Genomic DNA, 18,543 nt, shown 5'->3' on the forward strand with positions numbered 1-18,543 from the left:
CAGTCAGTGGTCAGTATGTGCTGGAGGGTATCAAACACTGCGTTCTACCCAGAGCTGAGCTTGATAGACACATTTAAAGCTAATAACAATGAGAAGAGAGACTGACTGTGACATAATCTGCACACACAGGGAGTGAAAATTATGACAGGCTATGCGAGTTAAGGCAGATGCGATAAAGTCATTGATAAATAGAAAGCGCGGTATCTTAACTACACGAGCATGTCCAAGCACGTTATGCAAAAGTGAAAACGTAGAAAGAAACCTATTTCACTGCCATGCGCTCGTAAAGGAGACCACCGTCGAAAACAAACTAACATTCGCTTTGCACAATAACTTCACTCAGTCTCACTTTCATATCAGTTCGAATTAATTTATCAGGACATTTTATGTGCAAATACAGATGACGTTTTGAGTCATGAATAAACAAACATAATCTCTGATTTGTTGTTTCGCTACAACAGGTAAAAGTAGTTTGCGTACATATAGTAGCTTTGTCAATGAAATCAGCGGTTGTCATGTGTCTGAGTCAGTGTATCAGACCCGTTGTTCCAAGCACGGCTGAAAAAACCCCAAACAACAAGTGGATCACACTTGTCAGAGGTGCACAAGCTTTGGAGCGGTACACAACTCTGCCATCGAGGGGCTGCGTGGGTCGGAAGATGTTGGTCATCGGCTGTCCAGTCCAGAATCGACACTTCTGAGTTATCGCGTCCAGCTGGACAGGGACAAGAAACGGTTTGTACAGGAGGATAAATAACATTGTAAATAAGGACCTTTTAACTTTTTTTTTTTTTTCAGGGTAAGAATTCTTTACCACTTCAATATTTGCACTTTTTCACCTTTGACTTTAAAGCTGTTAAAGTCTTGACAAGCGACATTTCAGAGTCCGAATTTCCAAAAAATAAAACTGGTTTGATGTCCCAGGTCAACACGTTTTACCTGTCTACTGCTGATGGATAAGGTCTTGTGAAACACCGTCCAGGCAACTGCTTGCTCACATCCTGGTGTTGTCATGGAGCCCACGTAGCGATAGTAACCGTGGAGATCCTTGGCAGCAGGGATGATGTCACTGAGTCGAAAGTTTGGCACCACTGTGGTGCTGCCTGAGTATGGAAGAGCAGTGTAAGGTAGCAAAGGACATGGTTACATTTGAATGTTTTTCGTGTATAAGCAACCACATCTGTACCGTTGTTCTGAACTTGGCCCAAAGCGGTGATCACTGTGTCCAGATGAGGATGATCATCAGTTGTTTCCTGTGAAGAAAACACAGTTGGCTAATTGTCCTAAATGATATTTAGTTTGTAATTTATTAGGTAAGATGGATGATTATAAAGCCGTGCAGTACCTCAAACAGGAAGGCCAGCAGAGCAATACCCGCCATATCATGCTCCGCCTCTGCCAGAGAGCCGTACGGCTCCTTGATGTGGACGATGTGCAGCTGCATAGAGAGGAGAGTTACTGAAGTTCTGTCGAATCAGTTAATATAAAAGCATCTGAATATTTTTGCTGATTCATGTTCAGAGATGTCAATAACCAATAACCATCCATCCATTTTCTTCCGCTTGTTCCTATTAAGGGTCGCGGGGGGGGGGGGGGGGGGGGGTGGAGCCTATCCCGGTCAGTTTAGAGTATCAATCAGCCCAGTCTCCAATTGCATGTCTTAGGACGGTGGGAAGAAGCTGGAGTACCAGACAGAACCCACACAGGAACAGGGAGAACATACAAATTCCACACAGACAGATCCCGTCCCCGAGCCGGGACTCAAACCCGGAACCTTCTTGCTGTGAGGCGACAGTGCTGACCACTGCACCACCGTGCCGCCTTGTTAATAACCAATGAAAACTAAAAAAAAATAATAATAATAGTGATGCTTCCATCTTTCATTCAGCTCAGGTGTGATTTGCAGGTGAGAACCTGGTTTAAATGAACTGGTGTTTATGTGTCAGTGATGATTATTTGACAGGTAGTGTAGCATTTCAATGTATCCAGAAGTTACTGTCAAAGTTTTTGAGTGCAGAGGAGAAGCAGGTCAGTTTTACAGATGGAACAGATGGGAAAATGCGGTTTGCCTCCACACATTTGTTTTTGTGTTATGTAATAAGAGTTAACTGCACCAAACTCCTGCTAGCTTGTGCTGCTTTCAGGTACTAGAAGTTTGCTCGGAATTCTCACTACAGAAATCATTTCAGAGCTGAGAAGAAGAGGAAGAAGGCATCTATGGAGGAAGTTAAGATCAGACTACACCAGTGTACTATATTGTTTTAAAGTAAAACTATGTTCTAAGTATCCAGAGTCGTGTTCTAAGTGTTCTGTTGGTATTCTGAGCTCCTCAGTGATGTACCTCCATGGGGAATCTCTCCCCATCAATGGTGTGCTCTGATCCTGGTCTCCCGTTCCCTCCCCAGTGGAAGTGAAACTGGGCGGCTCGGTAGTTACCAGGCAGAGCTCCTCCTGTCAGTCGCACCGACTGTGGCAGATTAAAGTGAGCTACAGGGAAGAGAGACACGGCCTAGTAAATTCCAAACCTCAACAGTTTCCCTGGATGAAGTGGGCTCTTCCTCACCAGAGTGTCCTTTGTTCTCCACTGTAATGTTGATTTTGTTGGTGTGACCAATGAAGTTGAAGGGTGGCAGGGCGCTGTTGACGTGCACTTTGTGCGTGACAATGTTGATGGGTGATTGTCGTAATCCTCCACAGCTGGGAAACTGAGCTGCCCAGCGGCTGGGGTCTAAACAACAGAAACAGCAGCAGCAGCAGCAGTGAGGAATGTTAGGCTTCTCTGACAGTATGAGCACGTCTCTGGTGCCGTATATTCTGTGGTGAGTAAACATCTATGTAGAGGAGGAATCAAGGGAGTGAATGGATGTCACATTGCACCTGTAATCTGGAAGTAAGAACCAGCCTGCTGGGGTCTACCAGCTTCATGAAGAGGCCTGTCATTGTTTAACCAAGCAATGGAAGCCACGCACAACACATGGAGCAAAGACTCACATCAACACATCGATAATAGCCCATGAACGCCACCTTATTTTACAGATCTGCCTGTAGAGGTGAATGTAAGTCAATACTGGGACACAGCTGCTATATCGGTGCATCCCTGTAATATGAAGGGCCTCGGTGTTCGTCTCGCCTGCTCTGTCAGGTATCACTGACATTTAGAATATCACTACATCACATTTCAATTTTAGCTGCATTAATTTGATTTGGCCGCAGACTAAATACAATTTACATGCACTGTAATTAAATTGATACATCCAGAGCAACAATCAGAGTTTGTGTAAACTCTTGGAAATTTCCAAACTGCTTTATTTTAACCGTTTGGTTGTCAGAGTCAGGAATATACAGGCCTGCTAGTCAGGTTTCACTCTGTTCTCCACAATCTTTCAGTCATCAGATTTGTTTGTTGTCTCAAGGGGACAAAGTTGCAAACGTTCATATAAAAAAAATGCCATGATCAGCTGGTGAAACACACAAAGTGACGATACAACTGCATTAATGGTAACAGTTTAGTATGAGTTAAAAAACTATCAGTCTAATTTAACTTTTAAAAACTCAAGTATTAATATGAATTGATACCATGTCTGCGTCAGCCTTGTGAATATAAGGCCAATATTGTCTTTCCGTTATCTCTGACTCCGCCTCCTTTTATAAAATGGCAAGGACAGCATAGATCAGTGACACAGGAACTTGTGATGAATGTACTGAAGACGATCTCTATATTTTATATCTATACTCATCTCATTTATTGCCAAATATTAACATCTTAAGATACTCCTGAGTCATTCTGGTCTTACCTCTGCAGGTGTCATCACAGGAGTACTGGCTCTGGTAACACCACTGAGCTGGAGAGGAAGCACACGTCAAATCAAAGACACGCACACAGACATATTCCTGTTCAGGACAGTTTTCCTTTGTGCCCAACAGGCTTCCTTTCTCCTCCTGTTAATGAATGAGTATTAATTCTCACATTCACGCTCTATTAGTCGCAGCGTCAGCAGTCTCAATAGCTGATCTGCTAATGTGTTTGTGCTGTGAGAAGTCAGAACCCACACACATAAACCAAGATAATTATTAATTCTCACATTACTAATCCTGTCCTTCAGTTACTTCTTCATATGTTCTTCAGTTAAGTAGGAGTCCTCTGGTGGCATTTACATGAGCAAAACGTAACACCTGGGTTCCATATGCATTTGTCTTTATATTTACAGGTTTTGTGTCTTGTGATATCGAAAGAAAACCTTATGGAATTTCTTCAAATTAGCGCTCATGTCCCCTGGGACTTTGGTGGTCAAAGGTCACTATCACCTTCCATGAGCATGATATCTCAGGAATGGCCTGAGAGTATTCGTCCAGATACGGTACAAATATCCACTGGGACTCCAGGATTAACTGAAAACATTTCGGTGAAACATCAAAGGTCAAGGAAAGGTCATTTGCGAGGCACACACTCTGGAAGCCTACAAATACAGTGCAGTGTTACTTGTATTATTTTGTCAACATTTGGGCCTCAAGCCCTCTCACTTTTTTGAATATTAAATTTCAGTGTGGCCCAAATAACCCACCAGAGTACATATATGAAGGCCTGAAAGCTCAAACTTCACCCAAGTGAACAATAAATGCATTTGGAGGCCATTATCATCACTACTAGATGTGATTTACGAAACTCTAGTGCACAAATGACAGAACAGCGTTGGAATAGTGGAGGAAAACTAAACAACACGTTTGTATCACAGACCCTGCTTGGGACTCAACGCCGGGATGCACTGTTTCCCTTTTCATCTCTGCATTTAAAAGTAACATTTTCATGAAAAAATAATATTATTTGCAAGGTTAAAACATTGCTCAAATCAGTTACGTGCTGTGCTGAAGCGGTTCAGTCAGTGGGAAGTGGATGTCTGGCTCAGAACCCCTGAACTGCCTCTGCAGTGCTACATTAAAAGTGTCCGTCCAACAGGTGCTGATGAAGTCATGTGGTGTTGGTGTGGTTGTGGATTGTGTTGCTGATGTGAATGACACTCTAGTGTCTGACTCTGGTGGTGGGAATGAAAGGCGCTATAGAGAAGCAGTTAGCCAATATAGGAACGCAGATTAACCCTGCTGCCTCCCACAATACCTTTCTTTGAAAGAGGATAATAGTTCTCACCAACTGAGAACAATGCACAGGTGGAGGTTGGCTTTGCTCCACCTGGCTCGTCCGCCTGTGTCCACTACAAGAAGTCAGACCTTACCCACCACATTTAATTTCCCTTCATTCTTGATATTTTCTAGAGAAGCAGCAGCCCTGCAGAGGCGGACCATGAAGGGTCCCTGTATGTTTAAGCTCTAGACCTCTGAAAACAAAGAACAGTCTGCTTTTCATTTCTTGTTCTATTTATCCATAATCAAACTACACACTAATTTACAAGTATAAAACAAAGATGAAATGAAAGTGAGAAAAAGTTACTAATACTGCCACTGGCAATAATCCCATCATAATTGTCTTGTTACACTCAAATGGGAAAGTGGTTTATTGATTATCAAATTATCTCGTTTTGAAAAGTAAAGAGGTTACATGAACAAGGTGTTCAAGAACCAGAAAACTGACCTGAAGCGCAACTGTGTGCATGTGTGCGTCTGTGTGAGTGTGTGTTTGTGTGTGTGTGTGTGTGTGTCATACCTGTGCATGGAGAGAGGAGAGACAGCAAAATCAGGAGGTAGAGAGACAAATCCATGATCAGGACCGGCACAAAACCCAGAGAAGAGCCTGTTGGACTGTTTTCAGCTGCCTTCACATACTGACTTTGAGTTGCACTTGAGGGCGGGAGGGAGACGGTCACGGGAGTATCACAAAAGGTGTGTGCATGAAGGAGAGTGCACCATCAGACAGACACCTGCTGGTAAAACCAGCTACTGTAGGTTTGCTTCCCTTCCTATTACTCTGTTGAATAGCAGCTGAAAAATGATGCTTATGTCTTCTTTCAACTCATCTAAATTATTCTATGCAACTCATTTTTTTTGCATTGATGAATCATAAAAACTAAAGTTTAAAAAAAATTTAATTAATGATGGCTGTATTCCATTTAGCTGCCCCTCTTTCAGGATTAACGTCAGGCTGTGACAACCATCGGGAATAGGAGGAACTAAACAGTCAGAAGAAATCAAACCTATGATGATGATAATGATGATGATGATGATGATGATGATGATGATGTAGAGAAGAAACTCTGGCACTTTTTTAAGAGTGAAAAATAAAGCTGCCTCCTGTTGATTTCCTACATGTCTTAAGTGGTTGCAAGTCTTTATTGTAACAATACTGCAGTACTACATTTATTTCCCCGAGTACTACTTGCTAAATCATGAAGCTTAATACCCATGCTGAGATGATTTCACAATTCTATTTGATAATTAGAGTAGGATATCAATTATCAATGTATTTTAGTTTGTTGACCCACAAATTCTGTGTGTTTTATTTCATATCCCCTTTTCTAACATTTTTGCAGTGTCCCCTGACCCTATACTCTCCTAGGTCCCCTCGTTAAAAAAATGAAACACAATCAGGTGAATCTCCTTAATCCAACTCCTGGCTTGCTCCGCCCTCTTGGTCAGTGACATCTCTGTATGTCAACGCTGACATAATATAAGACTACATCAATCATAGCCAGATGGTCTTGAAATAATACGAGTATTTTATGTTTTTCATGATGTTTAATTGTTGTATTTTTGACTGGAATGAAATGTATATAAAGAGGTAGTCAGTTGGGAATAATCAATTTTTTGGGTAAACCACTATTGTGTTAAAAATCATTGATGCAATAATGCAATAATATGTACTGTACACTACAGAATTGTGCAGGAATTTCTTGCCCACACTACAGAGAAATCAGCATGAAAAAAAACAAACAACCTGAATTTGATACGTGTATTTAATATTTATTTGAATATTAATCAATATAGATTTACATGTATTTTTATTAAACAATTCATTACAAATCCTATATGTTTTCATTTAGCAACTATGGCTATTAAAGATTGTATACAATTTCAAAAGGTACTAGAAATTCTTTCAGGCATTTGGTGCTTTAAAAGAAACTAAAGAGAAAAGATCCTTCATCGCAGCCTGGTGGACTCTGACAGGCTTTACTTGGCTTCAAGTGATCACACACCAAAGTCTGGAGGAAACAGAACAAAATCATCTCCTGCATTAATAATAATCGGACATCTTCAGGTTATTGATCATATTCATTGAAACAGAACGGACTCAAAATGAGCTGCAGTTAATAACTAAACAATAAAAACTACAAATGTCTGGTCAGGTAGCACATGCCTTGCACACGTTGCTACTTGCACACGTTGCTACTTGCACATGTTGCTACTTGCACACGTTGCTACTTGCACATGTTGTTACTTCATTTATAATCATTCTGAGAAAATAAAGCATTTTTTTGTATATAAGTGTTTAAAAATATAACGTATGCAAACTCGATCTAAAAAAGTAAAACATAAAGTAGCAAATAAAAGAGAGAGCCATACACGGGAATAAATAATCAACCCCCCTGAAAACACGACGGCTCTCCACATTTTCATCTTGAAATGTGAAATGACCCTAAACATTCACTGTATTACAGTGAGACGACATGTCATGTGGAAACTCTTATCTTGTCACTCCTGGTCTCTGGTCCAGCGGTGAAGGACACAAATGTCTTCATTTTAAATAATTCTGAAAGAAAAACAAGATATAGAGGCCTACAGGTCAAGATTATCTGATCTGTCTCCGTTCACTGGAACATTTTTGCCCCCAGGTGGTGCTGTGGAGCAGAGTTTGGATGAGGCTAATGTGCACACAGTGTGACAGAGAGAGAGGGAGAGAGTGGGATGTGGACTTTGTGAAACACAACGCTGTTATAATCCTTGGCAGCTTTTTCATTAATGGTGTTTGCTGCAACAACTCCTAACCAACTTTGACTCTTATGAGGTGCCAACTTGAAAGAAGCTAAATAATGAAGCAAAGCCTCTTTTTTTTTGGGGGGGGGGGGGGTGGTATGTAACTCATCATCATTGCCTCACAGTGTTGTGAAACTGAATAAAAGCCTGAGTGTTCTATTGCAGAACATGTCTCATATTGAAGTTGACCTTTTGAATATAAATGACCATCACTTCAGCATTTCGTCTGTGACGAATGAAAATTTGTCATAATCAGTGTGTGAATTAATTGAATTGTGGCCCAAAAATGGGTTTTGTGCACCCACAGTCACATTTGAACGCCAAAATGTAATCGGAAGAAAATTCCTAAAGATGTTAGTAAGACACTGCATTCCTTCAGCTGTCCACACTGCAAACACACTAAAGCTCCTTCACGTTGAGGAAAATGCAGAGTAAGGAAAGATCCCCTCCATAACTCACCTGCAGCACAACAGCTGCCACCCCAACCAGGATAGCAAGGAGTGCCATCCGACCGATCCAGCCCAGGTCTATGCTCTTCAGGATGAAGAAACGCGCCCAGCCCAGCTTCTTGGATGTGTGTGGTGGGTAACGCATGTTGTTCATCCCCTCCTTATTCAGCTTTTTGATCAGGCAACCGCGCAGGTGGCTCAGCTGGTCAAAACTGAACTTGCCGTGGTAGCAACCCATCCCACTGTTTCCTGCACAACAGGTGGACCAGATGGGTTAGTTGTAGGGCTGAGCAATTTTATCAATTCTGCGATATGTATCAATATTTTGTTTCCCCAGAGAGTGTCGATTTTTTCAGCCCTGAGTATCGATACATTAAGCCCCATTCAAATCCCCCGTGTCCCGCACTTTACAGGAAGAGCAATTAGTTCTGCCAGCCGCTAGTGTCGCTGTAGAGCACTTCTAGTTACCCAGACCACATAGCCTTTCTCATCCGGTTAGAGCTGAGACATTCAGGAGAATGGCAGCGAGTATTGTTCCCTCTAATTTCTCATGTGTCTGGCATACACACAAGCTCCCTGAGCACACTGAGGATCAATGTGAGCAACATCAGTTGTGCACGCTGCGGCCACACACCTGTTAGCATAGCAAGCTACATGGCTTATTAAAATAATCAAATCACAGCAGTAATTTCTATTACTTTCCTTCTAATACTTGCGGGAGTTTACAATTCAACCGCTGAGCTACCGCCGCTGTATCTTATCTCTGCCGTACCGTTGTTAGCTTGCTAACCTCCACGGTGCCACGTTGCATATGAGCTGGGCTACCAGTGGTAACTACAACACGCTGAAAATCACAGTACAGAAGCAGTCATACACTTAACATAGCCTACCTCAACATGGAAGTCTAAATAACCGCAAATATACGTCTTTTTATAGACGTCCAACGGACGTCTAATTATGGACGTCTAATTATGGACGTCCAACGGACGTCTTTTTATGGACGTCCAATAGACGTCTATTTATGGACATCCAATAGATTTCTATTTATAGATGTCCAATGGACGTCTTTTTATGGACGTCCAATAGACGTCTATTCATAGACAATAATTTATAATTATATTAATTTATATAACCGCTAATATACATGTATTTATTATTCTTCATCTGCCTGTCCACTGAATGTGGGCCACTTTCTCTTCCTTATATTCTCCATCTTAGAACCTCTGTGTCCCGGGCTGTTTCCTCGGCTCACCAGTGTTAGCTTGCTACTTAGCTTGTTGTGGTAACTGTCGCAGTTCCCGCTTGCATTACACATGTACTCCTTGCAAACTCAATGTTCCCTCTGTCTGGCATACACACAAGCTCCCTGAGCACACTGGGGATAAACATGAGCAACATCAGTTGTGCAAACTGTGGCTGTTGAGGGAACATTGGCGGCGAGTATAAATCTAGCGCCTGCATGCTTAAACGCAGATGTGTGGGAGCATTTTCGGTTCAAAAACACAAAAGAAAGCGAAGGTTTCGACAAAAGTATGGCAGTTTGCAAACTGTGTCACACAAACGTTAAGCGCTCTGGAAATACCGCCAACCTGCGAGCCCACCTAAAATGTCATCATCCAAACAAGGAAATCCTAACTCAGACCGAGCCCAAGAAGCTGGGCTGCGACCCGAAACGAACCACGCTGGACAGTGACGGTGGTGGTTGCCCCAAGTTCCCATCGTGTTCACCAAGGACGCAGAACATTACGTAGTCCATTGCCTACTTTATATTTCAGGATTTAAGACCTTCAGTGGTGGAAAACAGGCGAGTGGTGAACGTGATGGAGCTCCGCTATGCTATTGTCACCCGCGAACTGAGTTATTGGCTGCCATGGTTTATTTTTAGTTAACCTGATGGCTTGACTTCTAGTAGCTACCTCATACGTTCAGTATCAAGCTAAAAAAGCTGCAAACGAAGGCCACTTGCTGCACTTAAACTCTCCATTGTTCACTTTACTGTTCAAAAGCTTGCAAGGTACGATTTGCACTCAGTTTCAATAAATGAAACTAATTTTTTCACCACATCTTTGATTGATTTTGTCCAGCGTTTGCAAGCTGCCAGTCAGAGCCATACATTGTGTAATTGATGCTGTCAGTTCATTAATTCAATCCAAGTCAACGGAACACACAAGATGTCACCGAAATCACTTTGTCCCTTTAAAATCTTTCATAAAAGGATGAAAGTGTATTGAATTATATCGTGAGCATAATATCGTGTATCATATCATATCGTATCGTGTCATATTGCGAGATTAGTGTATCGCTACAGTCCTACTTAGTTGCTAGTTTTAATGATTGTTTTCTTTTTGCAAATGCAGCGCTTTCATTCTTGTTGTGTAAAATGTTCATCACACTCCAGTTTTTACAGTTTAGTTATCCTGAAGTTATTGTGGTATTGTAACACGAGTGAAAGCAGACACCGTTCTGAAATGTGTTGGAAAGTACTGCCTTCATGAAATATGTCAGGATAAAACAAAGCTGAGAAAAATGTTCAAATTGACAGTGGAAAGAATTAGAAGAAGAAGGCGCTCTGGTTTGTTGTTGTATACTCATGCTTGTTGTGTCAGGGTTTTTCTCGCACACATCGACAAGGGAGTTGATTCATATCAATCCCTCGCAGTTGCAGTACCACGGGATTAGAACTGCACACTAGCAGAACAACAGATACACATTCACTGTAATGTACCAATGATCTGCAAGTCTCTCACACATGGAAGCAATCTGAAAAGTTATTCTTTAGAAAAAGGTAATCAGGGATGTAGAGTAAATGAGATTTGTGATGGGGTCTTTTCAACGCAGTTAGGAGGAGGGGCCAGTTAAGGGTAGTGCCCCTAACACTCCCCTAGTTGCCTACACAACCTGGCAAAGTGAACCATTTACTCCTTTATCCCCTCTGAGGCACCGCACACCAGCGTTGAGCACTCAGTAAATGATCCTACACACTACTTGAGGAAATAACTGACTATGATAACGTTTCCGCAAAGAAAATTTGTTTCGTGCACTCACCAACTCCTCCAAAAGGCAGCGAGCTGACAGAGTAGTGAACAAGACAGTCGTTTGCCATCAGTCCTCCACTGGACGTCTCATCTTCAATTCTCTTTATCATCTTTAGAGAGAATTTAATCAAACCATGTTATACCCACAAATGTCAACCATGTGTTTTGTTTTTTGAGGTACGTTTGCTAATCGTCAGAGACCTTGTCATCTGGTGTGAAGACATACAGGGCCAGCGGTTTCTCTCCCTTGTTGATAAGCTTGATTGCTTCATCCAGGCCGCTGACAGGCAGAATGGGAAGTAGAGGTCCAAATATCTCCTCCTGCATCACCTTTGCTTCTGGCTTTACATCCCGCAACACTGTGGGGGCTAAACACAACAGAGCAGGTCGATAAGAGGTTAGTTTTTGTTATGTGTTCAGCACCACGTATTAGCTTAGAGCAATTAATAGTAGGGGGGATGGGAATTTTTAGTATACCTCTGTCAAAAGTCACCAAATACATACACGCTTTGGGGGATGTCAAATAGATGACTTTGCACAAAGTTCCTTTAAACTGGAATACAACTGCAAATGCTTCTAATACATGTGAGTGTGACCCCGGTGGATGTCGTCTGTCAGGTGTTCTACCTATGTAGCAGTCCGACTCATCGCTGTCTCCTCCTACTGCCACCAAGCTGTCGTCTAACATGGCCATTATCCTCTTGAAGTGGCGCTGGTTGATGATGCGCCCATAATCAGGGCAAGTCTGTGGGTTTTCTGTGTAGAACTCCTGCCAAAAGAAGTCACGTCACATTATTGACTGTCTCTTAACATTTATGAACACATCATGTCTGTCAGTGCTTCTCTAATTGTGAAATCTGGGCAAAGAGCACTGGGTGAACTGGGGTAGGTTAGGGTTAGCAATGCTGAACTGGAAGTTCAGATTTAGCTACAAGTTACCACATCAGAGAAAATCTTAGCATAGCAAGACAAAACCATCCACACTGGACAACTGCCTTTACCTTTGGAATACTGTAAAACTGAGAGGACTTTCTGAATTTCCTTGTCTTGCTTAGGCATCTAACTATCTTTGCTTTGCAGAAAATACATCTTCAAATTTCACAATGAAACCATGACTTCAGTTTCAGTTCAACAATACCTTGATTGACTTTGTGATCTCTTCAATGACCTGGTCCTGGATGCTGGGCTCACAAAGGATATAGTCTGGGGCGATGCATGTCTGACCGCAGTTTGTGTACTTTCCCCAGGCAACACGCCTACACAGAGTTAGAAAAAGGAAGATGAAGGACTCAGGCTGGAGAAGGAATAATCATGATATTCAAATGAAACAAAAATTGAGAGAATCCCTTTAAAAAGGAAAGTTAAAAACAAATCTAAGATGATTCGATATAAAAATACTTTCCACTAGAAAACAAGCTATATCTGACCTGCAGGCTATGCTGATGTCACAGTTTTTGTCAATGTAGCAGGGACTCTTGCCGCCCAGCTCCAGGGTGACAGGCGTCAGGTGCTTGGCAGCCGCCTCCATGATCACCTTGCCCACCACACTGTTGCCGGTGTAGAAGATGTGATCAAATCTCTGGCGCAGCAGCTCCTGGGTCTCAGACACACCTCCGCTTACCACGGGATAAAGCTCCTGCAGCGGAAAAAATACAATAATACAAAACCAGTACGTTTAATTTAAAAAGTGAGAACAGATGACTGGGTAAATTGTGCAGGGGGCGGCAGTGCTACTGCACTTATCTCCCATCCTTACTTTATCAATGTAAGCAGGCAGCAGTTCCTCCATGACCTTTGCGGTGTGAACACACACCTCAGACGGCTTCACCACGGCTGCATTCCCTGATAAAAGCAGCAGACATTATCAGATTAAAAAAGTACTATTAGATACTTGGTAGAATGGCATCATGTAACAAATATACTTTCAATTTTACTTGTTTGCTTTATGGTTTTCAAAGTTTCAAATTATTACTCTGCCAACATAATGTGACCACCAGTGTGTGTGTGTGTGTGTGTTTGTGAGTGTGTGTGTGTGTGTGTGTTAGCAGGATTTCAAAAAGGACAGATTTGATTAAACATGGTGGAAAGATGAGTGATATCACAAGAAATGGGTTGGATCAAATCTAAGATCCCAGAGCCTGAATGTATCTTAATCGGGAGAGCAGGTTACTTGTGAAGTCAAAATAACCTGCACGGTAACCAAAATGCCTCTTTGTCATGGTCTCTGTTGATAATTAAAAAAAAAATTGTTATAATTGTCTTCAAGCAGAAGTTACATTCTACTGATTTCCTCACTCTTCTTGACACCTACAACCTTCAGTAGTGGAGTCATGGCATTTTATTGATGTAACCTCTCACTGTGTTATTTGAATAGATCTGATGAAAGAACATCATAACTCAGATTATAGTCAAAGTTATAAATAACTGCTGGTAAATCTAATTAATCTAACAACAACAACTGTGTCTACTGATGGTATGTACAGCTGCTTCGTAACCAAACTTTATTTGGTATTGCTTGGATCCTGCGCCTCATACATGAGGAGGGACCTACTCAGCAGATAGCAAGGCAATTGTAAAGGCTAAAGTCCTCACTGTGCAAACACTGAGTGCGTGTTTGAGGCAAAAACGTTAGGTAATGGATTCAGGCGAGAAAAAAAAATGCAGTGTCATGCTAAGCTGTTAGCATCACAAAAGTGGACAGCACCGAGCCAAACCACTGATCAGAGCACAATCGCAGTTTAGGAAAGCTTCAGAGACAGACATGAATTATGCATGAGTTCATTCATTATCTCTGAGCTGACTAACCGCTCCCAGTTTGGCCTTGTCCTTTGAGCTTTCACTGATAGGAGAGTTGAGAAATGCTTGTGAACATGCACAAACACTTGCACCCAAAGCTACTGACATACAAGATGACATGCATCTCACACACACACACACACACACACACACACACACACACACACACACACACACACACACACACACACACACACAATGAGCTATTAAGCTAACCCTGTGCACTCTATTCTGTCACAGCTGCATTGAAGAGGTCATAGTGTCACCTTTGGCCACTAATCACAACCTAACCAGGACTGTTGAGTAACGGTGGGACAAAAGGGAACTGGAGTGGTAATGAGCACATGATTACATGATGATACTGAACAAGGCTAAAACAAGAAAAGGAGAAAGAACTGAACGGGTATGCTTCCTTGTAAAAGAGGGACTGAGTCATTTCAAAGTGGACATGAATGTTGCGTCAGTGTTGCAAAGTACAATCAGGGTGTCTGATGTTGTGCATGAAGGTTGCACAGACGGCTGTCAAAGTTCATCGCAGGGGTACGTGATGATGAAGTCTGAAAATGCACAAACTGACCACGTTACATCACACTTTCCCCTTCAACTACTCCTCCCCACACAAATTCCGTCTCCATCACACACACACTCACACACACACACACACACACACACACACACACACACACACACACACATCATGGCCCACAGTACCAGCAGCGATGGCTCCAATGAGCGGCTGTATGGTGACAGCCCACGGGTAGTTCCAGGCCCCGATGATCAGCACCACCCCCAGAGGCTCCGGTTTGATGTAGACGGTGTCAGAGATGGTCAACAGGTTCTTCTCCACAGGCCGAGGGGCTGCCCACTCCTTCAGCTTCCTGATGGCCAGATTGATCTCCTCCTCCAGCCCAAGGGTCTCGTAGAGCTGGATCACCACCTCACTCTGCAAACCAAGACCATGACAGTTGAATCAGTGAGTCAAGATGTTACCAGGCCAGGCCAGCAGTGATACACTTCCCAGCTCATATTCAGCATAAATGTTCGTCGCTGTAATCTCGTTTTAACCTCAACATCTTAATACATTTTCTATCTATGCAGGGAATTCCTTGGTATTCTTTTTTTTTTTCAGGCCTCTCTGGAGGCTGCATCACTGTGGGTCCCCATGGGATTCTGGATTATTGCAGACAGTGAAGAAAAAAATTAATGAAGTGTACACATTTGGTTCAGCATGATAATCCTCATGAATGAACACAACTTCTAGAATCATTGAAGTATTACTGCATCCGTTAGAAGTAAATAGCTACTGATATGCTGTAAGCAATCAACACTGGATGCATGAATTTAACATCACAACTGGCTTAGTGCTCCTGGTGTTTTGGCGATGACTATCAATCTCAGCAACAACCTCCACCGTCTCCTTTAGCTACTTGTTAGCATCTACAGGAGTGAGAATGTGGAATTTACTCTCTGGTGATGTACTTGTAATGTATGCCAGATATTGAATACTTGGGTCTGTCTTGATGGAAGTGTGTGTAAACACCAATGACAGTTTAGGCCAGGGAAGCATCACTTGTTCCTGACCTTGTTGAGGTCTTTCTTGATGGCCTCTGAAATCTCCTTCTGTCTCTCGGAGAGCAAGCGCTGCAAGTTCCTCAGCTGCCGGATGCGGTGCTCCAGAGACTTGGATCTGCCAGTGTCGAAGGCTTTCCTGGCACGGGCCACCGCCTGCTCCTCCCGAGACATTCTGGGGAAAATATTTCAACAATTCAACAGAAAGGTTTTAATTAACAGACTGGCACCGAAGCTGAAATCGAATTTGGTCGTGTTCCACAAACAAAAATATGATTAACGTTTAGCAAGTGAACAGAACAACTGTTTCATTACGTCTTGGCTTGGTGGCAGAGTTCCAGCAACTGTACTAATTTTAATAGAAAAGGTACACTTTATAACTACTTTTTATAGAATTCAAACCACTGCCCCAGAAGATAGTTAATAACACACAGAATGTTTTTAAAAAAGTATTCAAAATTTATTTTTAAAGTGAGACAACTTTTCAAAAGATGGTCATACGTGGCCATTTAATGAATGAATATAAAAAATAAATGTTTTTTCACTAGGGATGGAATGTCTGAATGTTAATTACAGAAGCTTTGCATTGTTATCTCATGATAATAATTAAATCATCCCCTCATGATCTGGTGATGACAGCATAACTGAGTTTGGCCAGTCAGGGCTTCCGTACTTATTACTTCAGCATACATGCAGAAAAACCAAGAGGCTTGTTGGTGCAAAAATACATCAAAAACTCTACTTTTTTAATAGACCTACTGTTTTGTAGGGCTTTTAGTAAACCTGACTTCAGCAATTTCTATGAATCAGACTAAATATAATTCCCTTTGTACCCCATTTAAAATTTGACATTCATAGCACTTTATATATTTACATTTTACACTGACAACACAGTTTTAAAGTCCCAAACTGTTTCACAGTGACCAGCTGTTCTGCAGTAACGCATGAAATGAATGTAACATGAAATTAGTTTTGATTTGATTTCAAATCAACAGCCTACCTCTGTCACGTGCTTGAGTAACAGAGAGCACCTCTTTTTTTTTGGCATGGTAGCACTAAAGTTTAATGGGTTACTAATGTTAAATGGGTTACTCGGGTTAAATAGTCTGTCGGACGCAGTAACACAATGCAACTGCAATACCCCCCCCCCCCCCCAAGTGGTGGGCTGTCATCACTGCAGCTCTTTGTTTATGGACAACACAACGGTAGAAGAGTGTAATAGGACACCTGGAGGAGACGTGGAGCTGCTGCTGTCAATAACAATGCAGACCAATCAGGGGAGATGCGGTCGCGCTGATCAGACGGGTTGAAAGTCTGAAATCTGTTATTCTGCCAGGCTGCCAGGACTGTTATAATCCGTTCCTTTTTTCCGCGACCTTTCACACAGAGAACGCTATCTGTCGATATCGGGCTCGCCGCGTTTTACATAACAGGGATTACATTGCAATTACGTTTAATTCCTACCTGGATAATTTGGGATTATTTGCTGAGGAGATTCCACTCGGTCTGGATGGTGAATCGTCCGCGGAGAGGCTGAAGACTGTCAGCGGCTGCGAGTCTCTCGGTTCTCTCCTCCCCGTTAGGTCACACCTCCTCAGGGGCAGGACCTCCCCATCTCCGGGATCAGAGTGTGTATGTGTGTGTATGTGTGTGTGTGTGTGTGTGTGTGCTTTCAGAGACTCAATCCAGATGTGAGAGCAGTTAGATAGATAGATAGATAGATAGATAGATAGATAGATAGATAGATAGATAGATAGATAGATAGATAGATAGATAAATAGATAGATAAATACTTAATTAATCCCCAAGGGGAAATTCCATCCGTTAATTTGAAATGTGCAAGTAGGGACAAAAACTGAGTCCCTGTTCCCTGTTAGAGTTTTTTTTCTGAGTTTATTTGAGCTATTCGTGGGTACGCAGGATCATTGAGGTACATTCTTGCAAATATTAGACAGCTGTACATTTATTTAAGTACTTTAAGAACTATTTTACATACTTCTTGACTGTGTCTTTGTACATTTTCTGTTTGTCTGTCTCTATTTGACACGAACAGCTCACACTGTTCTCTCAAAGGCTCTTACCTGCTTATCTCTCAGCCCTGCAGCTGTGATGGCCTGCCTGAGGCCATGCACGCAGGAGCGCGTCATCAGCAGTCTTCTAGTCACATTTTACCCCCAAAGAATGAAAATACAGACCCCATTGCCATCTCAAAGAGTTGAGTTCTTCACATACTTGATACTTTCTTATTACAGAGCATCCACTTAATCCAACAGGTCACTGCCACCTCTGCTAAATGTAACGAAGCTGTCAACTGAAGAGTAGCACAATTTAAAGGGATACAAATAGAAAATGTTACATAGTACCATCCCAGTAGATCAGTCCTGGTATAACATGGACATTTTTCTCTGGTACATACGCTTCCCTCTGAGATGCCAGCAGTAACACTCAGGTTTCACATCCCAGGACCCTGTGACACCTTCTGCCCTACTTAGAGAACCAGGACATCCAGGAAGACATTCACATTCAGACGGGATAATCATCATCTTCAGTTTAACTCAAGTCAAAACATGCAAAATAGTAACAGGTTTTTTTGTTTGTTTGTTGTGTGTGTGTATGTTTAATTCATATCTGTTGTTTTTAAAGGGAGAGGCTCTGTAAATAGCATCATCATTCAAACTGTCATTAACGGACACACACACACACATAAACACACACACATACACGGGAAAATAAAACAAAATTGAATTGAATTGAAATCGAAAAGAGCACATCTG

At 42.1% G+C, this 18,543-nt stretch overlaps 1 protein-coding gene across 1 annotated transcript; it reads right to left on the reverse strand.

Moving 5' to 3' along the window:
* Positions 1-511: 511 nt before the first annotated feature.
* aldh3a2b (aldehyde dehydrogenase 3 family, member A2b) lies at positions 512-17,353 on the reverse strand. The gene is made up of 19 exons (XM_086179089.1): positions 17,234-17,353; positions 15,782-15,944; positions 14,912-15,143; positions 13,161-13,246; positions 12,832-13,040; positions 12,543-12,660; positions 12,032-12,173; positions 11,606-11,772; positions 11,415-11,514; positions 8,380-8,618; positions 7,759-7,784; positions 5,657-5,790; positions 3,795-3,842; positions 2,564-2,728; positions 2,342-2,487; positions 1,346-1,438; positions 1,187-1,253; positions 940-1,103; positions 512-715 (listed from the first exon to the last, which is right to left on the reverse strand). Exons 2-19 carry the CDS (start codon positions 15,941-15,943, stop codon positions 527-529), a joined length of 2,487 nt encoding a protein of 828 aa, XP_086035215.1. The 5' UTR covers position 15,944; positions 17,234-17,353; the 3' UTR covers positions 512-526.
* Between the last annotated feature and the right edge of the window lie 1,190 nt (positions 17,354-18,543).

Source organism: Aulostomus chinensis, chromosome 15, assembly GCF_037954235.1.
Source record: "Aulostomus chinensis isolate RoL2024-O1b breed Wild chromosome 15, RoL_Achi_v1.0, whole genome shotgun sequence".
NCBI classification, from domain to species: Eukaryota; Metazoa; Chordata; class Actinopteri; order Syngnathiformes; family Aulostomidae; genus Aulostomus; species Aulostomus chinensis.

Excerpts from the sequence above, each read along its gene's own strand:
- aldh3a2b (XM_086179089.1), bottom strand. The coding sequence starts at position 15,943 with ATGTCTCGGGAGGAGCAGGCGGTGGCCCGTGCCAGGAAAGCCTTCGAC. Across the intron at positions 11,515-11,605 it reads TCTTCACACCAGATGACAAG|ATGATAAAGAGAATTGAAGA; the intron begins GTCTCTGACGAT and ends TTCTCTCTAAAG. Across the intron at positions 2,729-3,794 it reads CTGTGATGACACCTGCAGAG|ACCCCAGCCGCTGGGCAGCT; the intron begins GTAAGACCAGAA and ends TCTGTTGTTTAG.